The sequence below is a fragment of the Tasmannia lanceolata genome, unplaced genomic scaffold (assembly GCF_043159265.1).
Source record: "Tasmannia lanceolata isolate RefF3 unplaced genomic scaffold, GAP_Taslan_0.1 ptg000006l, whole genome shotgun sequence".
In the NCBI taxonomy this organism is placed as follows: Eukaryota; Viridiplantae; Streptophyta; class Magnoliopsida; order Canellales; family Winteraceae; genus Tasmannia; species Tasmannia lanceolata.
The window spans coordinates 16,319,501-16,346,924 of NW_027518683.1; the positions used below are offsets into that span (position 1 = coordinate 16,319,501).

At 36.9% G+C, this 27,424-nt stretch overlaps 1 protein-coding gene across 2 annotated transcripts; it reads right to left on the minus strand.

Moving 5' to 3' along the window:
* Nucleotides 1-489: 489 nt before the first annotated feature.
* Nucleotides 490-26,140, minus strand: VLN1 (villin-like 1). 2 transcript variants are annotated; one of them, XM_077382596.1, is made up of 25 exons: nt 26,048-26,140; nt 25,818-25,871; nt 24,389-24,493; nt 23,246-23,345; nt 22,931-22,999; nt 22,604-22,840; nt 21,584-21,761; nt 21,386-21,518; nt 21,082-21,244; nt 20,538-20,688; nt 20,358-20,443; nt 20,093-20,248; nt 19,020-19,088; nt 14,897-14,965; nt 14,633-14,770; nt 13,248-13,376; nt 12,670-12,817; nt 12,526-12,536; nt 6,311-6,451; nt 6,009-6,134; nt 5,694-5,756; nt 4,348-4,636; nt 3,536-3,720; nt 1,703-1,817; nt 490-872 (listed from the first exon to the last, which is right to left on the minus strand). In XM_077382596.1, exons 3-24 carry the CDS (start codon nt 24,442-24,444, stop codon nt 1,704-1,706), a joined length of 2,811 nt encoding a protein of 936 aa, XP_077238711.1. In that variant the 5' UTR covers nt 24,445-24,493; nt 25,818-25,871; nt 26,048-26,140; the 3' UTR covers nt 490-872; nt 1,703. The 2 variants fall into 2 exon arrangements, with proteins under 2 accessions (XP_077238711.1, XP_077238713.1); XM_077382598.1 differs by lacking the exon at nt 26,048-26,140 and having other exon boundaries at nt 490-725; nt 25,818-25,995.
* Nucleotides 26,141-27,424: the final 1,284 nt, after the last annotated feature.

The window sequence follows — 27,424 nt, forward strand, 5'->3', positions numbered from 1 at the left end:
AATATTGTTCAAAGGAAAATTCTCTCTATCCATCTCTTTTGTGGTTTGTGTTTTTGGGTTTTTGCGAGAAAAAAAATATCATAAAGAAGTCTTTAAGGCCATGTTCGGCAACCATGAATCTTTTCCCATGGAATATTAGTTTATTAGATGGTGAGAGGGCGAGTGATCAGACTATCAGAGATTGAGAAGGGTAAAAAACATGAAGAAGTAAATAAATATTTTGAGTTAAGGTTTTTTTCCTCTTTCTCAACCTCGGTTCACTCATGCCCTCTCAGGTCTCTCCCTCCTCCGACCTCCCTCACCATTGGGTAAAGTAATATTCCATGAAAATAGAATTCATGGAATAAAAGAAATAAGGGATTTGCTAAGGTCCATCACAAAAGGCTTTTCGCGGCTGGTCTGAAGTGACCAGCCGCGAAAAGCCTTTTGTGATGGACGCCAGCAATTATACATAGAAGAACAGAAAAACTTATCGCTACAAAAAAAAAATTATACTAGAGAACCTAAATTTCCAAGAAATGAACAAAGGATTTTTCATTCCAAAGCACAGAGAGTTCTTACTTCTCGAACTTTAGAGCAATAATCTACTCAAACACCCATCTTTAAACTCGTATCATAAACACAGTAAATAATTCTCCAATTTCATACAAAGAGCATGCCATCAAAGCTACAACGAATATCCATAGTTAATGGCGAGTTTGATCTCCCAAGACTGTTTCTCAAACCTGAATGACAGGGAAACACATGGTTTCTCTGTGATTAGATTGGAGGGTATATCCTTCATATAAGATATGCCATTTTGTATATGAGGACCAATCTAGCTATATTTTTACGGAGAATTAAGTTCTGGCAAACATAAGAAAATAGAGAACCTGCAATTGATCATTTTCACCATCAGGGGCAAATTGTTGTTGATGATAAGTTCTGAACAAAATGAAAGATGGTACTTATACTTTTACTGCCATATTTGACAATCATGAAAAATCATCCCATGGAATATTATTGGGGCTAGTTGTGAATATAGTTTGAAGAACTGACACGTTATGTACTGTCAAACTTCGTTTTGGCAGACTTTCTAACTTTAACCCGGCTATATTTTGTAAAGGAAATGATATCAGCACTGAAATGTTTTGATATTTCGGCGGAAGCTTCTTGTCATTTAGTATTTAACGGGCTGTCAAAAGGTTATTACAGTTCCCAAAAATCACTCACAAGCCCTTTAAATACTAAATGATGAGAAGCTTCCGCAGAAATATCAAAAGATGGCAGTACTGATATCATCTGCAAAATGCCTTCTGCCTAGCAAATCCCATATATCAAATGATTTCCCCCCCCCTTTTTTTTTTTTTTTTTTGGTCGTATCACGTGTTGGAAACTTCGGTCGTGAGAGATGGGTACGATAGGGAAAGACTTGAAGGGGAAGCATAAAAAGCTCCTAAAAGCTTTAAAAACAAGTAAAACAAAAAACCAATTTTAAATAGATACTATTTTCATCAGTTTTTAGGGATTTTTTATGCTCTCTCCACTGCTGCCCACTCAATTCTCTCCTCAACCCCTCTCACACAATTGGCCACATGAATATTCCATGGAATAATTTTTAAAGGTTGCCAAACATGGCCTAAATGGTGAGAAATGGATTTGACAACCAAAATACTTTTAGCTTAGATATCAATTTAAGAGTGAAGGCAGATTATATAGTTACCTTAAAAGAGGTTGACAGCCATCTTGAGCTTATTCTGTCTCCATTTGGGCAGCTCATAGAAAGCTTTCTTGGTCATTCCGAACTTCTCTTGAAACTCTTCTTTAGATAAATATGCCTAGAAGTCATAAGAAACACATTTTTTTTGTTAATATCTCAAATATGATGAGATTTCAATCCACGTGTGGCATGACCAGTCTCTGTTAGATGTAACAGCTATTCATGGTTGAGTCTCTTGGCCAGCATACTTGGTAACAAAGAAAACATAGAAAAAGCAGAAGGTAAAAGAAAAGAGAAAAAAAATGCTAAGTCACTTGAATCGAGGATATAAATAATGGAAGGTGAATATTTAAGTAATGCCATGGTTACTACACTCGATGTAGACGATTATCAGTATGGGTTTCTTGTTTATAAAAAAAAATACAAGAAATTTGGGATTCAGCAGCTCATACATGCTCCAAATGAAATTTTTTCTCAAGTTATAGGAGTTACAATAGGAGATCTCTCAACTCGGGGGAATATCCTTGGCTGCTTATCATGCTTTGTTGAGGAGCAAGTGCGAAGAATACGACCATTACCACCAATATATTCCAGTTTGTTCTATGGATACAACAACTTATAAGACATTGGTAGAAGAAACAAAGATTTCTGAGTTCTTGGCAGGACTTAACTGGACAATGAGCTTACAAGAATTTAGATTCTTGGGTGCAATTCTGATCCTTTTAGCCCCGAAGAAAGATGAGTCATAGCATAGTGTATTGATAGCAAAGCTATCAATGAAATTATAATCAAATATTGTTTTCCTATTCTTAGGTTGGATGATATGTTGGATCAACTTCAGTGTTGTCTAAGATTGATCATGAAAGAGGCTAGCATCAAATTCGGATTTGGCCTGGTTATGAGTGGAAATGGCTTTCAAAACTAGAAAGGGTTGTACGAGTGGGTGATGATGCCTTTTGGGCTATCCAATGCGCCAAGCACATTTATGCGGGGTGATGAATGAAGTGTTAAGGCCCTTCATTGGTAGATTCATTGCAGTTTAGTTCGACTGCATTCTCATTTATAGTGTGGATATGTTTAAAGTATCGGGTGGAGAAATCAATTTGGACGGAGAAAAGGAGCAGGCTAGAAATCAATTTGGAGACATCTTTTTGGTTTGTTAACAGGTGAAAGTTTAGTTGTTGTGATTTCTACAATAATTCATTTATTAGTCGATCACATATTAGAATTACATTGTTGTTAATTGTAATCAAGAGCTTCCCATCGGCTCTTGGTACATATTAAACTTTTGGAAATCCTAGAATAAACACAAATACGCATGACATAAGCAAGACAACCTTTCATAATGGTTTAACAAGACCAAACACCTAATGACAGGCATAGTCGCCCATGTGTGGAATAATAAAGTCCAGTTTTAAACTGGAAATTGTTCAACACTATATACATATGCTTCAAATAAACCCAAAATATAGGAAATAAGTACCTCAAATAAACCCAAAATGTAGGAAATGCAATTTCATTCATTAATTTCATAATGATGGAAATGTGAATATTTTCTAGCAAAAATAAATAAAATAATTATTTTTAAAATAAAAAATGACTGTTAAATGAATGACCCAACATGTAAAATAAGTATTCCATGAGATACTCATTCACCGAAAGAAAATATGTTGTATCCGACACCCCCTCGACTTGCTGCACTTTGGGGTGTAATGGTCATACTTCCACTAAAACGAGAAAACAGTATATGCATTCTGAAAATTTTGAAATCGCTATAAGTGTTTTACCAACCATCTAGTCTTACGTGCATACATAGATGAATGCAGATGAGTGTACCTCTCTTTTGGTCACGTCTATCCCTGTCATGGGGTTTTCTGCAGTTACTTTTAGTCGTTCATACGGAAAGTTTTTCAAGTCATCATCAACTTCTGCTCCATTACCTGCAACTGTCATGACATGAATTTTCTCGAAATTGGAACTCAGATCCTCCTCTGTCGCCAGTTGAGATTCTAATGACACATCTGCAAAGGAAATACTATAAGGATAAACAGCAATTATTCGTCAAGAGACAAAAAAAGTCATAATTTATAACCTATGAAATAGGGGCAGTCCATAATTGAAAATTTATCATGATGGACATGAAGGCATGGCTTCTAGGATAAAGCCTAGGTTTAGTTTTTTTTTTCCCTTACTAGCACTACATATATGTTGTTTATGCGGTTCTAAAAACTTTTAGTTCTCTAAGTAAATTCTTGTATTTTATCTTGTATGGACTAACAATGTTTTTTGACGATTATAATCCAATATCATAAAATAACTGTGCAGAGGCGTCAGCATGTCAGATTGCCAACATCACCATAGTGATGCCTTTTATGAATATCACACACCAACACAAGCCTCTCTCGGTTACATAGCCAAAACCAACCAGAACATTTACCCAATGGCAAAGAACAAAAAGCAAAATGAAATAAATTTAGTTAAATTGGTTGCCAACGTCACCATAGTGATGCCTTTTATGAATATCACACACCAACACAAGCCTCTCTCGGTTACATAGCCAAAACCAACCAGAACATTTACCCAATGGCAAAGAACAAAAAGCAAAATGAAATAAATTTAGTTAAATTTGACATTGGATAGAAACCTACCTTTGGGTTGCTGAAATGGTGACAATGGACCCCTCATGAACGAATCCATGGAAGGTTCATTGGTAGCACCAGAATCAGGAGATCCTGGAAAGAGTTTCCTGATAACGGGAGTTGGGGTGGACAGGCGGCGATTGTTTGGAACCTCAGAACTTGAGGTCAAAACACGTGATGCAGGAGATCCACTTCTTGCATGCGACCTCTCTGAAGTAATAGATCTGCTTCTAGAACCATTTGGTGTAGATCCAGGGGTGTGGGTCCCATATCCTATGAGTGAATTTCTTTTACGAGTCTGCATAGAGCATTGCTTCAGTTACCAAAGCATCTAGAGAAAATATGTAGCTTCATCAGATGAGGATCATTCACCTCCAAATAAACATGCAAGCACTTCTTGAGAACTCATAGAGCTTAAACAAAGATAGCAAACAGAAAATTTGAAGAAAAGAATAACATACTAATGATGCATAAATTTTCTAAATCAGGACAACAATTTAATACATTCTTTATTTTTTGAAATGTGGCGGTCCAAACAGAAAAGATGATCAATATTGCAAGGTTCAGGGTGAGTTTTTTCTGTTTTAAACAGTATTAGTTGGAGTTTAAGTCATAAGAACTGTTAGTATTTAAAGAGTCCTTAGTTTTAGAAAGTGTTTAAAACTTAATTTCTTGAAGCTTTTCTTTCCTTTTGAAGGATATTCTAATTAGGATAACTGGCAACCATATGGGGGAGTACAAATAAATAAATATGTATAGGGATTTACAAGGCAATTTCGTGGAAAGCCATTTTGCGGCAGACTTTTGCATGATAGAACAGCCACATATGTTGACTTTTTGGCAGATTTTGTCTTATTCATTCAATTCATCTCAAGTGGCTGTTCTCACATGCAAAAGCCTGCTGCGAAATGGCTTTCCGTGAAATTGCCTAGCAAATCCACCCCCCCCCCCCCCCCTTTAACATGAATTGTGGGCAGACTTTAACACTTTTTTATGTCAAATCACGTTAAAATGGGGGCGCATTATCCTAGGGGGAGGGGTGTGAAAAAATCATCGCCCAATTGAGTTTAGTTTTTTGAGACAGTTTTGCTTATTTAGAATAACAAAGAAGGAAGCTAGTCTTTTGTGCAAGGTTTAATGTCTATTCTTGTTCATGGGAGATAACTCCGATCTTTCAAAGATTTTCTGCAGGGTTTTCATGAGGGTTGATCTACGGCTGTAATCAACCCATATTAGATCTATTTCTTTTGCAAATTTTCATTCCTTTGGTTTGATATCAATTGAAAGGTTAGTTTCCGTGAACGCGAACTTGAAGGATGTCGGTCAGCAGTCACAGCAATAATTCAATGACTTACTTCCAACTTTGATGCCAGTCCTTTCAGCATAGCAAGCTTCCTCTCAAATGAATTCCCATGCATCTGAAAGGGATAAGCTAAGATAAGCATATAACTCTAAAAGTTATTATTTATAAGCCACATAGAAAGGATCCAAGGAAATTTCATCAATTTCAAATGATACAAGAAACGCATATTTTTCTGTAAGATAAAAAGTATTCAGTATGTCAATAATGGCATCCATTAGAGACTCATGAATGGAAAGATGATGACCACCTATCCTGAATAACACCACCTTAAATGGGTGCATATGGGAACGAGGGATGATATACTTACATACGCCTTTGAGGAATCCCATGCAAAGAAACGAGTGAAAAAGGATGGCTCGTGTCCTTCTGTAACAACATAAATAGCAGTTTCCAAAGATAATCCTTCAAGAAGAATATCTGCCTCAAGGTATTTCTGCAATTTACAAACAAAACCAAAAGAAATGGAACGCAGTTACATGGGTGGAGAACAGAAAACACATAAGATGGTAAGCTACATAAGAGCCTGACATAAAAATTTATGTGAAGTATATTTGCAACAAATATAACAAAAATAACAACATAGAATGAAAGTCTATAAAGTTGTATTACCTTGCCTAGAGCTAGGGCTTGTTGTTTAGATATGAAATCAGCATGTTGCCCGATCCAGACGTATATTTCATTGCGGCAGTCTAATATCAATACTTCTTCGGTGGTTAAATCATCTTGGTTGAAATTGAAGATCTCTTTCACCTGAAATATTCACATCACGAAGGAAATTTTAGACAGAATGAAAGATATTGATGGTCTTTTGATCTAAAAGAGGAAATGCATCACAGCATAAAACATTAAAGGTGCTCCATTAAGTCATGTAAAGGCACTTTGGTCTCATACTTTTGCAGATTATCTGTTTGTAAGCCCAATGGTTCCCACCTTGGCATTACCTTCTTGTTTTGATGATTCCAAACACAAGTTGATTTGTGTTGTTTATCTAATGTGTTTAATGTTTCAAAGTGCATGTATTGGAAATCAAGAAATCAAACACCAAAGTCAAGGAAGCATGGATCGTGGCATGAACCAATTGAAGACATCTCATTGGAAGCCAAAGGAATTTGAAGGCTTGGATAAATCAAGGAGACATCTTGAAGAGCCAAAGAATCAAGCGAAGATCCATGGAAGTGACCAAGACATGAAGAGCTTCAAAGTTGAAGATTTGCATGTGATTGTCTTGTGTTAGAATGTAAGTCTAATCCCACTTAGACATCCCTTTTAGAGGCACAAGTAATTGAATTTCAAAGGCCTTAAAAACTATTTGAAATGAACTTGAAAATGTATTTGGAAATATATTTGAAAGCATAGGGAAAAGCCCAAAGACCTTGGCCCAAAAGCCCCTGAAGTTTTAAAGTTAAAATGAAATTTTTACCAGGGCCGGTCGACCGGGGTTTGCCGGGCGACCGCGGAAGCAAGTCTGGAAATCCAGACTTGGCTTTCAATAGCGGGCCGGTCAACCGGGGTGTTTCGGTCGACCGCGGATGTATTTCTGGAAATCCAGAAACAATCCAGTAAGGTCGGGCCGGTCGACCTCCATAGGGCCAGACGACCGCGGATAGAAATTTTGACAAAAATAAATATGTCCAGGTTGCTCTCCCCGGACGACCGTCATGGCTCGGTCGACCGCTGCGGTTTGAAATTTGAAATTAAAAAGATGAACTCGATAAGTGCGGGCGACCGCCACAGCCCGGTCGACCGCCGCGGCCTGGCAATGTAGTCGTTGGAGCCTGCGGGGCTTGACTTTTTCAACCCAACTTTTTACCCTTTTGCCCTCAAACGGTCATATTTTCAAATTAGCCATATATACCTCATCTAAGACATTTTAAACAAGAACTCTTACATTCCCAAACATGTTTTAATCTTGTGAATATTGATTAAACGCACTTGTGCCTCATTTGGGATATATCTAAAGGGATTAGATCTAGGGCTTCAATTTGTACATCTTGTGAGCAAGGTTTATTTGCAAGTTTTATTTGTATAAGCTTGAGAGCTTCATCCACCCTTGAAGAGGGTTATGTATTTTCACTTTCTTTTTACATTCATTGTATATTTGGCGAGTGCGAAGGGACGCATAGACATCCCAAGAGCGAGTGTTGGAGACGCGGAGCTTTCTCCGGTTCGTGGCGAGTCTTGCGATGCGTAGCCGAACCAAGTTGTAATTGGGTTGATTCCTCGCCATTAAAGGAATCCGTAGTGAAGCCATCAATGGTTTTGTTGGTGGAGTGGAGTAGGTCAGAGGTTGGGACCGAACCACTTAAAAATCTCGGTGCACTCTCTCTTTACTTTTGCTCTTTAATTTGCTTTGTGCATTGGATTTTTACTTTGTGGGCTTGATTGTTTATTTGCCATTTGATTTCGCTTCCGCATTTGTTTTTGGCAAGAATTTTTAAATACCCAATCCACCCCCCCTCTTGGGCTGCCATCTACCCTGGGATTTCACTTGGTATCAGAGCTCAAGGCTCTTATTTAGGGATTTTTGAATTTTCAAAAATTTAAAAGAAGAAAGTTTTTTTGTGGCAAAAACCCATGGATTTTCATCTAAGCCAATCCGTTTTTGACCTACCTAGGTTTGATGAAAATGATTTTGATAAATGAAAAATTCGTATGAGTTTCTTTTTAGAATCCCTAGATTATGACATCTTAGATTTACTTGAAAACGATTTATCTTTTTCTAAAAAGAAAAGGGGGAAAATTGATTCCAAATGGCTTGATTTAAATGCTAAAGCTTTAATCGCCATTTGTTGCTCGTTGTCTCCTCATGTATTTGAGAAAGTTTCAAAATGTAAAAATACTCATGAAGTTTGGATCAAACTTGAAAATATTTATAAATCACATGATTGTCATTTTGCATTTGTAGATTCTAATGAATCTCATATACATGATTGTATTGTAAATCCTAATCTGCATGTAAAATATTTTAATATTGAAAACGATTTCAACATTTCAATTTCCAACATGCAAAAAGAAATTGATTCTTTAAAAATGAAAACTGAAAATTTCTCGCTAAAAAATGAAGCTTTGAATCAAATAAATGAAAACTTGATTAGTACTAACAATGTTTTGATTCAAAGATGTAATTCATTTGAGAAAGAAAATGAAAAATTGGTTTTTGAAAACCAAGGTTTGCAAGAAGAGAAGAAATCTTTTGAAAATCATAAATCTTCTTGTGATTTTACATGTCCTTCTACATGTTGTGCAAAATGTTATTTTTGTGGTAGAATTGGACATTTTAAAAATGAATGTATATTTAGACCTTTACCTAAAACTAAAGTGATTTGGGTTGAAAAGAACACTTTAGGTAAATCTAAAACATTTGGAACCAAATGTGTGTGGGTTCCAAAGGCCCCAACCTAGTTTTCTATGCTTTTGCATTAGATTAGGGGCCTGTGCTTTATCTTGAATATCTTTATGATTTTGATAGTTTGTGTAAATAGTTCTTGTCTAGATTGTTATATCTTTACCTTGGCAATGTGTTTTGATGACCCCCTCATATGTTGTATTTGTACTTCAAATAGGGGGAGATTTGATTTTGGGGAAGCTTGAAATTGTTTTATCTTTCAAAACCCCATTTATGTGTCTAAACCCTACATGTCTTGAATTTTGTTTTTAAATAGGGGAGTTTTAGATTGTTTTATTCCTTGACAAAGGGAGAGTTTTATTTGTATATCTTTTACCCTTATGCTTAAACTCTCACCCCATCCTTTTTGGTTGATGACAAAGGGGGAGAAGTTTTAGGTTTATTGTGCTTAGATGTGGCAATCACCAAACCCCGGGCTGGTCGACCGGGGTTTGCCGGGCGACTGCGGAAGCAAGTCTGGAAATTCAGACTTGGCTTTCAATTGCAAGCCAGTCAACCGGGGTGTTTCGGTCGACCGCAAATGTGATTCTGGAAATCTAGAAACAATCCAGTAAGGTCGGGCCGGTCGACCCCCATAGGGCCGAACGACCGCGGATAGAAATTTGGACAAAAATAAATCTATCCAGGTTGCTCTCCTCGAACGACCGCCATGGCTCGGTCGACCGCTGCGGTTTGAAATTAAAAAGATGAAGCCGATAAGGGCGGGCGACCGCCACAGCCCGGTCGACTACCGCAGCCTGACAATGTAGCCGTTGGAGCCTGCGGGGCTTGACTTTTTCAACCCAGTTTTTTGCCCTCAAACGGTCATATTTTCAAATGAGCTATATATACCTCATCTAAGACCTTTTAAACAAGAACTCTTACATTCCCAAACATGTTTTAATCTTGTGGAGAGTGATTAAACACCCTTGTGCCTCATTTGGGATATATCTAAAGGGATTAGATCTAGAGCTTCAATTTGTACATCTTGTGAGCAAGTTTTATTTGTATAAGCTTGAGAGCTTCATCCACCCTTGAAGAGGGTTTTGTATTTTCACTTTCTTTTTACATTCATTGTATATTTAGAGAGTGCGAAGGGACGCGTAGCCATCCCAAGAGCGAGTATTAGAGACGTGTAGCTTTTTCCGGTTCGTGGCGAGTCTTGCGAGGCGTAGCCGAACCAAGTTGTAATTGGGTTGATTCATCGCCATTAAAGGAATCCGTAGTGAAGCCATCAACGGATTTGTTGGTGTAGTGGAGTAGGTCCGAGGTTGGGACTGAACCACTTAAAAATCTCGGTGCACTCTCTCTTTACTCTTGCTCTTTAATTTGTTTTGTGCATTGGATTTTTACTTTGTGTGCTTGATTGTTTATTTGCCATTTAATTTCGCTTCCGCATTTTTTTTTGGCAAGAATTTTTAAATACCCAATTCACCCCCCCTCTTGGGTTGCCACCTACGCTAGGATTTCACTGTTCTATTCTGCTCTTATGAATAAAGGGTAATCGCAGTCATTTCATATTCTTCAAAAAATAAAAAAGCAGTCATTTCATATTTATTGGGGTACTAGTCGAAGCTGAATATCTCCAAATCATTCATTTTGAAGTTAAATGAAGAAATTATTTTTTTATTGCTAAAAGGAAAAGGAAGGAAAAAAGAGAGGAGAGAGAGACAGAGAGAGAGAGAGAACAAAAGTTATGTTTTACACTATTCCAAACACTGGACCCACATTTTTCAATAATTACAGAAGCTATGTCCACAAATTTGGGAATATATCATAAATTTTGTTTTACACTATTCTATACATGTCATGCAGGAAAACCACCAAAAACTAGGCTGAAAGAAACATATCTAATTTTGCCACTGAAAGAAAATTGAAAGGGAAATGGATACAAAATAGAAAAGTGGTTTTATTTTAATAATATGAGTGGTATTTCTTTCGGTGGTCAAGAACATCTTCTTTCTTCCAAAAGAGCAAGAGACAAAGGAAACAAAAAGCCCAAATTTGGTTATTTCTTCTAATTACAAGAACTGAGACAAAAGCTTTTAAGATATTTTGAAACAGGGTCCAATTTTCGTCTAAGAACTAAATCCTCATGATTTTCCCTCCCTCCCTCCCTCCCTCTCTCTCTCTCTCTCACACACACACACACACACGTGTGTGTGTGTGTCTGTCTGGTATAGGCTTCAAATCACAGGAGAGAATGGAAGATTATGTGTGTTTTGATCAAATTATTGGGAATTTTATGATCCACCGAAGGACATAAGGAACCTTGACAGGTTACAACAATCCCTATAAAAACAGGCGCGCGCGCAAGTACACACGCAGATGCACACGTATAGTTACTTTAAGACACAAGCACAGAGAGCAGTGTTACAACCATGGGATTTTAAAGAAAAAAAATATACTATTATGATAGAGAAAGAAGAAAAGACATTATCATATTACTTAGAATAACAAATTAAAGATTAAAAGATATTTTCTTCACTTATTTCTTTTAATCAAATAGCTGTGTTCCCTTTTCCCGTTTTTGCTTTCATTAAAATAAGCAAGTTGTGCATGCTACAGTTCTCCGTTTTGATTAAAAGAGAGTTTATTTTTCAAAATTGAGGAAACAATGCTTTATAAAGAAGTTGGGCTCAATACAGCTGGGCTCTTACCATTCAAAAAGAAGAAGAAGAAGAAGAAGAAGATGTTGGGCTCAACAAGCCTCAACTTCTAGTGTAACTGGCAACATCAAAGGCTGGAACCAGGAAGTCATTTTATTAACTTTGAAGAAACAATAGTATTTATTGAAAAGGAAGCCATATTATGTTATTATGTTAGAATAAATAGGAAAAAACAGTAAGTCGAACCTCGTATGGTTGCAGTGGGGAATGAAACAATGTACAAAAAGGCTATCACTTAGCATCAGAGTTAAACTGAAGCTGATCAGTTTTAGGACATCGAACACCAAGTATTAAAAAATCAGAGTTTTAATGGTTTCTGAAAAAGAAAAGGAAAAAGAAAAGGGATACAGTGATGGTTGCATTACCGATTTCTTCAAACTAGGCCAAATTTTTGAATGGCAAAAACCAAAAAATCTATTTTTTGGTCTCCAGTCAATGTTTATGTCTATTCAATTTGGGAAGATATATTTTTTTAGCACTGCTTTGAAAAACCTGTAGCCAGCAACTGAAAAAATCATCTTTATCCATCATAAATACCCCAGTGGGATGATTTTCCATTCTCCTAATTGGTTCTCCCTAAACCTCACTGTAGCCAAGAACTTCTTTTTCTTTTCTTCATTTTCTAATTTCATGATTCTTTTGGTCCATTTCATTGTTTCTATCAGATTTTAGTCAACACGATGAAGTTCCCAAGTATTTGCAGATAAGCATTTGATGGATGCATGATAGTAAGAGCCAATTGAAAAGTGTATTGTGCATGTGAAGAGTACCTGGAGATCACCTGAAATATGATGTCCCAATTGAGAAGCAAAACCACAAAGTGGTGTTAGACATGTTTGCTAGAGCCATTTATAGCTGAAATTGTTCTAAACCGAGGAAGAACCATATTACCCTTGAGAAGATACCATGCTCACCTTCTGTAAAGGTACAGGTAAATAGATGTGGGTCTTCTACATATTCTTTGATCACCTTTTCTCTTGGATACTCCATCTTTCCACCAATTGCATCCCAGAAAAGGTCAGGCTCACTACCTTCCCTTACTGATATAGTTTGCCGTGTGGGCTGTTAATGACATCATTAGAAATTAAATTGGATGGAAATGCAGAAAATAAAAGTTAAGTGCATTGCAAGCTTTCAGTTTCAGATGGACATGGGTGATATCTTTCATCTATCTTCAAACAGAAAGAATGACAAGGTGAATTTACAACAGTTTTATATAACAAACAATGACTCAATAACTATATAATGTTCACATAACCTTACGAATCAATGTTCAAGGTTTGACATTTCGGTTTCGACCTCAGCCGAGGTAATTTCAGCTGAAATTTTTAAAATTTCGGTGTAAATCTTAAATTTTCAGTATAAATTTCGGATTTCGGACGAAATTTAAACCATGGAAATGCTGATTTCGGTTTCCATTTGGCAAGAGAAAGACAAACAAGAAAGGTAAATGCAGAGTATAGCTTCAAATAAAGTTTGAGTGGGCTATTACATATATTTGATCCAGCATCCTGTCAAGAAGATCATGATCTCTTGGGGAAGACATATTCCCCGTCCAAGTGTAGATAGATGCTCCAGCTTTCAAGATGTAACAATATGATGAATTGAGGGAGCCTGAAACCTGAAATTCATTGTCAGTGGTTTCTGACATTGGCATCATAATCAACAAATATCTGCGACAGCAAAATTAAAACAGAATTTTTATACAATTGGTCATCCTTCTGTTATTGTTTCCAAATGAGGGAAAATGAATCACTTAGGGAAGCAAAGTCGTCCGTTGATAGTTTGATTAACAGGGCAATCGAGCGACCCTTTTTCTGTGGGCCCACACCTCTTTACAGCCTTAGGGGTCAGTGTCATTTGGCCTTGCAGTTCATTTGATTTTCAATGAAGTTCAATACATAAATATTGAGATAAGTCTAATGTATAAAAATTCAGGAAAGGGAATGAGATGAATTTGAAAACAGGGAAAATAAAGTAAACAAAACACATTAAAATACATTTCTATTTTAAAGATGGGATTTGCTAGCGTCCAGCTCAGAAGTCATTTCGAGGATGGTCTGTTGCATGTGAGAGCAGCCACCTTGTGAATGAAGACAAGATCTGCTGAAAAGTGAGCCTATGCGGCTGCTGTCACATGCTGAACCCTCAGCTGAACATGTTGTAGGTTGGAAGCTCCCATATAATATACATACATACATATATGTAGCTTCCATAAATTCAACATTAAACATCTTACTTCGATGGTGACGTCTGATCTTCAAAATGATTATTCAGATAAAAAGTTATTTATTGGATCTCGCATGTATCTCAAAAGGTATTGTAAAGCAACTCTGAGCTTGCAAACATACACATATGTATGCATTTCATCATTTTAAATGTCTCTTGCCGTATTATGCTCAAATTTCCCAAATGTATTTTTTGGAAAAGAGTGTATGTGGTGATTACCAGCAGCAGCTAAGGACAAATACAATGTCCAGACTGGTTCTGCGAGTCGTACATTTTTAGATATCCATCCTGTCTAGAAGCTTAATCACAAATACAATGTCCAGACTAGTTCTGGTAGTTGTACACTTCTTGGATGTTCATCCTGTTTAGAAGGTTAATCTGTACTTACACCTGTAGAGTTCTCTGATTTGTCCGGGTCAGATTAATATTAGTGGCACATAATTCTCCCATTGCACGAGCAAAGACTCATTACCGCAGAGGAATATATTGGCCAAATCTATGTGCGTGTTCACTAGCCAGATGAAATCAGTTTGAGATTTCTGTGTTAAGTAATAATTTTCTTTTTACTGTTATGTGAAAACTGGATAGAGACAGAGTAAATCCTTATTATTCGCATTTCATATACAAAAATTTCAGTTTTCAACTTACTAGATCAACTTGGATGGCTTGCATATTATCAGGACTTGATCCTTGCACTCGAAAAAGAGCTGTCTTATGTTCGTCATACGTTTCATCAGCAATTCCATTTTCTGATATGAATCTCTTATACCCGGAACTCATCCCTCCCTACATAAATGCATAACAATGAGGACCAAAGCATGCCCAACAATTTATTTCTAATTATCTTGAAACACAAAAATCTATTTGAAAACAAACAGAATATAGAGAATGAATTATGCTTTTAATACGCACCTTGAAAACAATCAATGTCTGGAAAATTGCAAGTAATTGAATTGGCTCCTTATCCTCAAAAACTTGAGCCTAAAATAGATTGTACATAGTTATAATGAGTAGAAAATTCAGTCTTCAAGCACGGGGGAAGGTGCAACATTTGACAGTTAAGTAAGTATTAAGTGATAAACACAATTAATCTAGGCTATTGATGTTGGCACTACCATGTTTTGATAATTGCAAAATATCAAGTTATTTTTTCCCTTTGTAATTGGCTTCTGAGAGTTTTTTAGGAAATGTAATAACCTTGACAGCTGTTTAAATAATTAAAGACAAGCTGATCTCGTAAGAAAACAGATTTTGATATTGAGATTTTTCTTTGTTTATTTGATCCACGATCAAGGGGTGTGTGGAAGCGAGCAGGGATACACTTTATTTACCATATGGTGTAGTGGTGCTTTGACCACATCAATCAGGAATATATAAATCCAAATTCGATGATAAATATATAAATAGAAAAGAATCCAAAAAAAGGGATCAAATAAATAAAGAAAAGGCTTGATGGCCTAAAAATGGGATCAAATCAAATAAAAACGGAAGTTGTGTCCAACGCATCAAATAAATAAAAATGGGATCAAATCAATTATATTTATATTATTCCATCTGATGCACTCCCCTCTGCCTCTGAAAAAGCTCAATGGCCTGAATTTCTTAATATCCCCACACTAGTTGCCATTACCACTGGAAGTCTGGAATGTATGCACAGACTGCTGGCCCCATTCATTTCTTTTGGCTCTTCATGAGTAATCAATTACTTACATGATCAGGTTATGAAGTAGATCATCTGAGTGTATGGTCCCTGAGCAATTGATTGCTCAGTCATTCCACCATCTCACAGTTCAGTGCTCTTCCAGACATTACATTTGGGTTTTTTTACCCATGTATTTACTGCACTATCTTTGAATCTTTGTCGTCAAGCACTCTTCAAACAGATTGGGGAACAGGGTAGTTTTTGGGAGGTCGGAGTAAGCTTTGTGCTTTGCACCCAAACCCCCATTCTGGATATCCATAAGAGGGATGGAGGTAGGGTGATGTGGTTAATAGAGTTTAGGGGGGTATCTCAAGAATGAGTGGTGTGCTTGGTTGCTGTCAGATAAGTTAGGAAGTCTGTATTCCCTGTTATGGGATAGTAGGATGGTTGGGGTTTGGACAAGTCGAGGTGGTGTTTTCACAGGTAAGTCTCCCTTTAGGCTTCCTCCTTAGTTACTTGGGGTTAATCCTTCACAGCTTCACCTTATCAAGGCAGGGTGCTCTGGTTCTTCCCTGAGGGACCTTGACATGTGACAAGATAGATTTGGCATGATTCTTATAGATGTGAGCGATTCCTTGTTGTCTGGAGTTAATTGGTGTGTGTGCGTGCGTGCGTAGGTGGGTGGGTGGGATTGAGGCATTAATGGGTGTACTATTTGGAGAATCAGTTCTCACACCATCCTTTGGGAATTTTGAAGAGAGAAACAAGGCAAGCAATTGTATCTTCTACGGAAAAACGGCTTCAAGATGGAAAGGAATATTGTGGAAGGATGAAAGTCCTGATGATTTAGGTGTTTATATAATTAGAAGATAGTATTGGAAGAGTAGAATGCAAGCTAGGTGGGAATCCGACACTAGTTCAGGGGAGGACAGTGCTGGATGGATTCGGATTCACGTGTCGGGATCCGACACGGATTCGAGGTGTCGGATTCGGCAAACCCCAAAAGTAGGATTCGGATTCGGTAATTTTTAAATAATAAAACTAGTTCAGGGGAGGACAGTGCTGCATGGATTCGGATTCACTTGTCGGGATCCGACACGGATTCGAGGTGTCGGATTCGGCAAACCCCCAAAAGTAGGATTCGGATTCGGTAATTTTAAATAAAATAAAACTTTTAAAATTTGAAATATGTGTGTGTGTGTGTGTGCGCGCACGCATATATATTCATGAAAAATTTGAGGCTAGGGGGTTGAGGCGAGTTTTGTATCAAGAGAGTTGAGGAGGAAGGGGGTCGATGTTTGAGGGTCGAGGCGCTAGGGTTTTTATTAAAAGTGTACGGGTTGTGCTTTCATATAAAACAAGTTAAGAAAATACATTTAAAGGGAAAATATACAGGATTTGCATTTCAAAAGAGACAACAATGAATTGGATTCGCCCGAAGAAAACAGGATTCATGCGGGACACAGCTACGACAAGAATCTGGGTGTGTTCCACGTGAATCCATGTCTGATTCGGATGCGGAGACGTGTCGACACGGATTCGGCATAGGGGGGCAAAGAATCCATGCAACATAGGGGAGGATCATTAGGTAATCTGGATCCGGATAGAATAAGTGGCCACCCGGAACCATCTAGGAGGCATGGAATGACCCTTCTTTGTCCTTTAGAGATTCAAATGAGGTGGAGGCACATGTTCTTTTCATAAATCCAAGAATTTCTTCTAAGAATATAAATGTTGGATATAAGGTTTTAAATTTTGGTTTCAGTCTGCAGGGAAATGGAAACATTTCGGTTTCAATGGAAATCTTGTAAAATCATGGAAACGTATGGAAACATATGCAAATGATGAAATTTTAAGATGAAACTTTGGGAAATGCTAGAATAAGCACAAATACATAGAAACTGTCACATAAGCAAGAAAATCATCCATAATGGCTTAATCACATCGAACACCTAGTGACATGCGCTGTCGCACATATCTGGAATAGTAAAGTCAATAATGAAGTGCATACGATGTAATGAAGCATAAGAAAGTACAATTATCACTCTCCCCTCCAAGGATCCCAACTCTATGTCAATACGATGTAAATCGTAACGCCTTTCCTTTTTCTATTGTTCTGACCATTTCAGTCGAATTTCGAGAATTTCAATCAAATTTTGAGAATTTCAGTTGAAATTTTGGAATTTCGGTCGAATTGATTTTGGCTGGTGATAGTGACGTGGAAGGAATTCATGTAGATTTCGTTTTGGTGGGAATGTAAACGGAAACATTTCAGTCATTTTGGAGGAATTTAAAACCATGGTTGGATATTGGTAGATGGGATTCTTGTCATGCTGTTGCTTAGGTATCAGAACAGGTCCAGGTCATTAGATTGGCACTTGTTGAAAATGACATATGGCATATGTCTTTCAGTTTAGAGGTGGCTTTTATCCATACTTGCAGTTGTAGGAGACAGACTAGAAGGTGGACTCATTAGCTAGGGGATGGGTTCTTCATTCGGTTCTAAGTTTCTTTGTTTAATAATAACGTGGTCCTTCACCTTTTTTTGCTTTTGAGACAGTAAAGAAAACTTCATTAAAATAAAAACAACAAAATCACATAGGGGTAGAGATTTCTCCACATAGGCACATACGAAAGGTCCCCATTCGCCATGAAGGAAAATGTCCTGGTTTGGCAAAGAGTGCCCAAGATGAAGAAATCGCCCGTTCACATATCACTTGGGTTCCACATCATGTTGGTGACTCAACTATCAATGATAGTTTAAAGGAAACAAAACCTAGTCTCGCAGCTATCAGTTGGAGTTTTGATTGTCAATTTACTCTAAATTAGGTGATTAACATAGATATTTTGGACAATTCGGCAGTGGATCCTCAGGCCCTCCCGGATTGTGAAGAATCAATGAGACTAGAAGCATAAGAAAGTCTCTCAATGCTAGAAGTTCAAGGATGGAAGCAGAATTTTTCACAATAAGGTGAATAATAGGTAATATGTGATATGGAACCTTTGTGTGTGCCCCTTTACTTCTCTCTCATGTTCTCAAAAAAAAAAAAAAAAAAAAAAAACTGGATGATTGGGTAGAGCCATGGGGTTTCCAGCTGTGCAATCCTCCATTTACTTTGTTTGCCTTTTTCTCTTTTGAGGAAGCATCTGGTTCCTTTTTCTTTCAATTCTCTTTGTAAATTCCCCTATCATCATTATTTCGTTCTTAGAAAAAGAAAAAGAAAAAAAAGGTGATGTTCTGCGGTTGCTCTACTAAAAGGGGAACGTAAAAGTGGTCCTACCTGTCTCAGTAAAAACTTACATGATCCAGGAGTGTAATATTAAAAATCCTGAATACAGTGCAACTAAAAGAAATCATAACGAGAGGAAAGCATCATAAATAGATGAACAAACCAGAACTGGATGGCCCTTGCTTGAATCCACCATAGAGCACATAATGGAGACTGCATCAATTCTGTCTTCCTGCGACAGGAAAACTAAATTAACACAAAAAAATTCTTAAAGCAATCAAGATTATGTGAAGATATTCGCAATGAAAATGTCGGTCCAGATACAAAAGCACGAGACAAAAAATAAGAACTCAAGAACTAGATTGCTTTCAGTGGCAACACACGTCCTGACCATGATCAGGATTAATTCAACATTTCAAGGGGGAGAGAGAAAGACACACACACGAAGGGAGAGAGAGAGAGAGAGAGAGAGAGAGAGAGAGAGGATTTAAAAATTACCAGTAAATAGCTGGTTGCAAATGCATGTAGACCTATATCTGTGTTTCCAAGGAATAGAAGCAGTTTTTCACAGGAGTTACTGGAAACAGAAAGAGTAACAAATGGATACCCCCAGTAGTATATTGAATGATGGGAAATTTTTTACGAAATTTGCTCAAAAACACCATTTCAAGTATCAATACTAGTTATCCTTTTTGAGAAAATATGTAACTAGAATATGAATTGCTACAGAAAGTTGGTCTTCAAACTCTCAGTTTTTCCAACTCTTTTAAAATATATCTTAGTCAAATGATATCCATACAACATGTTTCCATCTATTTTTCCTATGAAAATATACATTTATTATTGATTCTCCCTTTCATTTGTTGCATTTTTCGGTATCGCAAAACATCACCTCGGAATACACTTTATGAACGGACAGATTTCAAAAATAGATGCACCAACACAAGAGGGTCCACAGAAATTTCCAATAGGAAGGACAAGATATGAGAAAAAAGAGATGGATATGGAGAAACTAAAGAGATCTAGTTGATATTTTACTCTCACATTATATTTGTTGGTTTATCAATATAATTTCTTACATTAAGAATTTTTATCAACGCAGGTCATCAAGTGTTGAAATGTGTTCTAGCTTGACATAACAAAACTCACGTTCAAGAATTTCCCATGGGACAATTTGGCAGGAAATTGATTAATAATCATAAAGATTTGGTTGAAAAGTTGGATTGGATTCCTTACCACAATGCTGTGACGTCCCATCCATGCATAAAATAGATGCTCATCTTTTCCATCACCAGGGTAGGTATACTGCACTACATAGCAGTCTCCAGTGAAAAGCTTGCCTTGTTCTGTAACTGGAACAAGGGAAATATCATGATAATCCACTCGCCAAACCTAAACAGATTCAGAATTCAAATTAAAGACTTTTATGACACAAGCTATTATTTATGTAAATTCATAACAATTATTATATACTGGAGTTTTCTGAGAGAGAAAAAGTTACATTTAGAATGCCACTGCAATTTATAAACAGTTGGGAGTCTTCTTCAGGAATTTCCTTCACATCATAACCCTGGTGCTTAAATAATGCTGTGAAAGAGACACACAACATTGAGAATGGATCATATTGTCGGAACAACGGCCATATTTCTTTATTTCAATAGTTTTTTGGCAAGAGATAAACCTGCTACTTTTCCTCGGCCTTCATCATACAAATTTGACACGTCAGTTTGAGGCCACACGTCAAAATACGACCTAAATTTAGCAGTTTCAGAACCTTCGGTTAAGAAAGTTATGTGAGTGCTAGTTGACCTGCCCTGAGAGCTCACAATTTCCTGCGAGGCAGTAAGGAAAAAAAAATGTTGCAAATATGAGACAACGAAACCTAGCACATGAATCTAGGGATGCATTTAAAACTTGCAGTATGCATGGTGTTTAAAACTCACAACCAAACAAAAACTCGCCAAAGATAAAACCAAGTAAACTTGGTAAGTCAATGATTAATGCACCAATTCTTTTATTGATTCAGGTGAGTCAAAAAAATTTGTGATTGACTCTATAAGGACAAAACCGAGTTGTCCACTCGAATTGAGGATTGACTAAGTGAGTTTTGAAACAGTGGAATCTATACAGAAACACATTACACGTGGATATAAAGTGAAAATGCATGAGAAAAATTCCACAAACAGGATGACTCAAGATAAGTAAACATAGAGTTAGTTTCTTACTTCTGTAGCTGAGATAGATGCTTTCCTTTCAGTGATTGAGGTATTTCTCCCCATCCAAACAAAAATCTCACTATCACTATCTAACATATAACACTTGTCTGTAGTCAGCATATCCTTCTTTAACGAAGAAGTTTCAATCCCGAACATTTTTCCTTTATTCATCCTATCATGAAAAGAGAATCATCAAACATTGCTAGTGAGAAATGTACGAGTATATAGAACTTATCACGTCCACAAGTAAAATCAGAGCCAGAAATGGGGTCCAAAAGGGAAAAATCAACACAAAATCAAGTAGCAGACTCACCAAAATAGTTTTGCAGCAGTAATTTTAGGTTGCTCCAGAACTGTATTAGGTAAATCCCGGGTAATGGGAGCATAGCCGCCGAATAAGCTCCAGAACTCTCCAACATCAGAATCACCAACGAATTTCCCATCCTCTATACTAACAGAATAGTTAGCATTTGTGCCATCTGCCTCTTAAAAACTATAAAAATGATCCTACCTATGGTAGCCACTTCACACCTCCCATTGTGCTTGTTGTCTTTTATATACTGAACAACCTCCAAAGCTTTTGCTCTTTCCTGCATGTTGGAATTGCACCCACTAAAGAGAAATATTTTTGTTTCTGTGTCAAGTATGAATACATCATTGTGGTTCAAGGAGGACCGAGAGAAGGGTACCTGGTCAGCATGCAAAATTGCAGATCATAGTCAACAGTAACCCACGTGACTTAGAGAGAGACAATGTGACTTAGAAACAGATGAGGAGTCTAGCACTTGGAAATGCCAGTACAGTTTTTTTAGCGGGTTGGTAAGCTGGGAGTGAACCTCCAACCTCAAGGTTGAAGAACAAAACCTTGACCATTGAGCTAGAGGCTAAATCCAATGCCAGCACAGTTGTACAAAAATGTTGGGAAATATATTATGTTAATGTGTAATAATAGTTTCTTTATGTACAAAATATAGAAACTATTATCTAACTTAAGACTAAATAAATAATTACAAAACACAGAAAAGAAAAAGATACATTGGGGTTCGCTCAAATAGCGAGTCGAATGTGTGTTCCACAAGCATGAACATATGACCTAGATACATAGATGAGTACACATCACAGTACAATTATATGATAATAGTAAAAAATATCATGTAAATACGGGTCACAAAGGAAAAAATTAAAAAAATATATCCATATAAGGGATACTTTAAAAGTTATAACTACATAAATAATGGCAAAAAAGGAAAAAGAAAGGGATACATAAAATTTTCATCCAAAAAGCCGTTGCAATGTGTGTTCAACTGGTGCAACCTACACATGTTAGATGCTGCAATTTGATGTACATGTGGAGTGGCCTTGTTATATTTGTTAGTGGTGACAAGAAAGATGGAACAGTAACAAAGAATGAGGCAGAATTTTAGCAAGCCATAATCAAATACCAGGTACTTTTGATAAAGAAAGTAGGATGTAAGGAAGATGAAATAAATTTTAAAGGGTATCAAGAAATTTTAATGCCGAGAATACTTACTTCTCTAACATAAACAACATGATTCCCCTTGCATGTTAACAAGCAGACTTGATATGTTTCACTATTTGGATGGCCCACGTCTGATGAAAAAACTCCTTCAATGGGTATGATGCAAGGCTTAAAATACGACAAGAACTTCTCTGTTTCGTGGCCTTGAACTTCCCTATACTGGACAGAATGAGACCCCAAGGCCGCGTCTAACTCAACTGCTTTATCTGATGCCATGACTGAGTCAACCTACCAATTGAAGAGGCAATACTTTTACAAAAGAGTGGCCTCAAACATTTTATAGTAAGAAACATGATTAAAGGGAAAGCCAAAAAGGACCTCATTTGCATCCTTTCCCAACCAGTAATGTATATCATGTTGAGGAAGTCCACTTTTAAGAAGAATTGTCTGTATCGGAGGCACACAAGAAACAGCCAAACTCAGAACTATCATTGGAATATGAGAATTAAGGACGTTCACAGAACATTATGATTCACCGCTAGTCAAATCAAGAAAATTTGATACAATCGAAAGTACAGTTACTCAAATGGAATCTTAAAGCTTGATTCACGGAAGAAAGTAAGTAAATTTCTGCAAGGTGTTGACTTGTCACATATTACTTAAAGATGGTGATGAACCTGCTAAATAGCTTACATTCAAGATTATATATGAACTTCCAGAATAGAATTTCCCATGTGAAGATTTCAAGACAGGAACCAACCGAAGGTTATCTATGCACCATATCTCCAGTCCACTAGAAACAGTCAAGGATTAAAGATATACTCAGCTATGGCTATATGCAGGAAACCAGGAACAACAAGAAGCATCTAACAAGTACATGTAAGGGAATGGAAAGAATACGAAGAATTTAGAATCAGTAGAATAAAAATTGTATAAACTAAAATCTCAAATTTTGACAATTATAAACAGCCTACGTGCAAACAACAAAACTACAAATGTGTCCCATGGAAACTTAAATAGAGTTTCTATAAGACAGAATTTCTGTTTATGCCACCACAATTCAACAAGTCAATGATAACATAACTTCTCAACAACCCATGCCCAAAATTTTAGCCTAAAAAGAAAGTAAGTTAACGATATTGTTGGATAGAGGCTAAACTGGTACTAGGCCATTTTATCGGCACCAACAATCAGTGATAGTCATGATCACACTAATTGATATTTTGGGGAAGCAACGTTTCTACTTAGAGCAATAGCCCTTTTCCATGTTATAAAAGCGTTTTGTTGCACTGAAATTTAGCATAAGCACACAGAAACATTCAAACTTGTTTAACTGTAATAAAGTTCCAGAAGTCCTTTGATGCGATACCCTTCCCTCAAACTATCTGGGTTAGGCAAGCTCATGGTTGTTAGAACTTAGAACACAGAGCAAAAGTAAATTAAAAAAACAAGAACTTTGTTCTTTAAAGTTCTTGCAACAATGCAAGCTGTAGGCTTTTTTTTTTTTTGAATGGCTCTACTTAAAGCTTCTCAGCCACAGAAAATAAGAAGGACAAGCTGTTAAATGTGCGGATACATTACATCTATGTCGAAAGGTTTAACTTCAACTCTAGCTTAATGTTATACCTTTACTTCTATAATTCAATAGAAGTCCTTCGGTTGGTTTATCCTCTTACATCCTATAACAGAATATGCTTCGGGATATCATTTCACAAGGGGAAAACAGCAGCAAGATTTATATTCAGATACAAAGACTCACATAATGTAAACATATTGGAGAAGAACCATGAGATTGCATTAAAAATAAATAAATAAATAAAACAACTACAAGGATACGCCTTTACTCCTGCACCCTGGAAAGCCACATCCACACCCTTACTAGATAGTGACATTGATTCCCAAATAATCTGGTGCTCTGAGGTCAATTATTCGTAATTTTATCTGCTTTTCATACAAGTGCACTTGTTACTTGTACGTCATGAGAAATTAGAGATCCAGCTAGAAAAAAGTATTATGTACGATCTTGAAATGTATGGATATGCCCAAGCATTGTAAAAGATTTAGAATATGAAACAATTCAACCGACATGCTGATGCAGAATAAACAGACGGGTACAAAATGCAATTAATTTTTTTTTTTAGGATATACTAAATATTGATATAGAAACAGCTTAATGAAGTGAAGCACCCTATATTACAGAATATTCAACAAATCGTTTTTAGTGTAAATGATCACACTATGAGTCTTAATGAAGTGAAACAAAATCCTTCCTAACAAATACATCACCGCATAAAGCATCATGAAACTGTTCACAGATACTTTAAAGAACTAGACATAAGAATTTAAGTTGGGCATCTCAAATAGTAAGTCCCATTCAAAATAGAGCGTGGCAATTTTAAGAAATTTTTTTGTATTGCCACGAGACTATTCAAGAAGGGGTTATTTATGTATATAGGAAAGCATGGCATATGTCACTATTCAGGACTAATTGAGAAGACAGACTCAGTTATAAAATGACATTTTAATTTATGCTTAAATGTAATTATACACAAATTTTGAAATTTTATTGAGTGTTGTGAATATTTCTTCTCCTAGAGTTTATTAAAATTATCTTTCCTCATAAAATTTAGTAATAGAACTTCAAAATGGGAAAAAACATATTAGAAACTCTCACATGACTGCTATGCATACATACATAAACTGTACCCATGCATACATACAAACATATAAACCAATCCATGTATACCCATAAATACATATACGGAAATGTCTTTTAAGCATGGAACAATATCAGCTTTAGTGATTACCGTGAACTTGGAAAAAATGCACACAAAATCACTGTTAACTTACCAACATCTCCAAAAGCTTAAGCTGTTGGAGAAAGGCATTATTTATCTTTTTATACTTTAACACTCCCCCGCAGTGTGGCCCACTTGGCAAACACATGGCACATGTGGTCCCACTTTGGGCTGACCATCGCATGTGGATTTTTGCTAAGGAGGTTTGAACTCGAGACCTTTGGCTCTGATACCATGTTAACTTACCAACTTCTCCAAAACCTTAAGCTGTTGGAGAAAGGCATTATTTATCTTTTATACTTTAACAATCACTTTCAAGTTGCAATAACATCTTAATAATATGAAATTCTAGCGTAAAACATCAACCCCCCCAATTCAGAAAAAAAAAAAAAAAAAAAAAAAAAAAACTCAAACCTGGAAAAAGAAGAAGCAAAATGAAAAAAATGGGGAATGCAAGATATATTTACCTTCTCCGGCGAGAATCGACCAATAAAACAGAAAATAGGACCGAATTCAAGTCCCTGAAACAAAGATCGAGCAAATTCATAGACGAAAAAAAAGGATTGGTCGAGAGGATAAGAACCAAAACCCTAGAGAGAGAGAAAAAGGTGGAAGCCACGAGAGAACTGAAAAAAGGTGAGGGAAGTGATGAGACGGTGTTGGGGATTTAAATAATAAGTAGAGCGGAAAGTCTTACCAGTTTTCTTCACTTTCCAGCTTCTCTTGTGTGAACGGTGGAGCCCAGGCTGTCCCAAGTAAAAAAATGGGTGATTACCGTGATTAGGTACAGCACGTTGTCAGAAAATATTTAAAAAAAAAAGCGAGGGAATTTTAGTGGGAGATGAAGAAATGGATAAAAAGAGAGTGGGACGTGGGACCAACTTTATGAAAAAACCTTTCTCATTGCATATATTCTCCCCCTTTTCTTCCCAGCCACCCCCCACTCATGTATATATGCTACTCTTTTTTAGGGCTGGCAATTAAATCTGCAAAAGCGGGGATCTGCCCGGCCGGCCAGTGTTGGGTGGGGATTCCCCGATTTAAGCTCCACAGAGCAGCGATAGGGCGGGGATGGTGATGGCTCTGCCCCGTCCCGCCTTGTAATCCCCTTCCATAAAATTACATAAATGACCCTATATAGCTTTATATTTCGAAAAAAAAACTCATATAATAGAAAAGGTTGAAATTGTTGTTTAATAATTGTTTGATAGATTATAAAAAAAAAAGTAGAAATTGTTATAATAATAGGGCAGGGATGGGACGTGGAATTTTTTTTCCCTAGTGTGTGGGGGTGCGGACAGGGATTCCCTGCCCTCCCTGAACGGGGAATATTACTTGAGGCAGGGACAGGAATGCAACATCCGGCCCACCCTGCTCCCGCTGCCACCCTGCTCTTTCTACACCACAAGGGGGGTGTGTCATGGGGAAGTAGAGGGGGCGATATATCATTTTCCTTTCATTGCTTGTCGACTTCCGATTACTGACTTTTTGACCTGTCATGCTATTTCAGTTTTGAATTGCAGTTTGAGAACTATCAACTTTTTCTCTTTGTTTTTTGGGTTGTTGAGGGGGGGGGGGGGGGGGGGGGGGGGTTGTGTTTAAAAACGTTGGCACCTAAAAAACATCCGACGCCCTGTGGCAAAGCAGCTGTTCCACTTAATGCAAAAAGGGGATAAAGCACGAGATAGAAAAGAGGCACACACAAACGATCGATCTCACAACTAACATGTTCAGAGTACCATTGTGGAGTTGGATAGGATCCCACCACTTTAGTACTTAGGTTGCATAATTGAAATTGGAAGGAGAAAGTCTTGAAAAAAAGGTGCTTGTTTTTCTTTTACTTTTGCCTTTTCTTTTATTTCATAGATAAATTGAGACTGAATGTCCAGCCTCAAGATCATAGTTAGCAAAACTTGATTGGGCAAAAAATGAGACTCGGCAAAAATTCGGGTTTAATACGGCATTAGTTCAAAAAAACAAAGTAGTTAACAAAAACAGGAACACAAGAAAATGAGCTTAAAATTTTTTCATTTACAAAATATGGCGGGGTAAAATTGGAAAGTTTGCCAAAAAA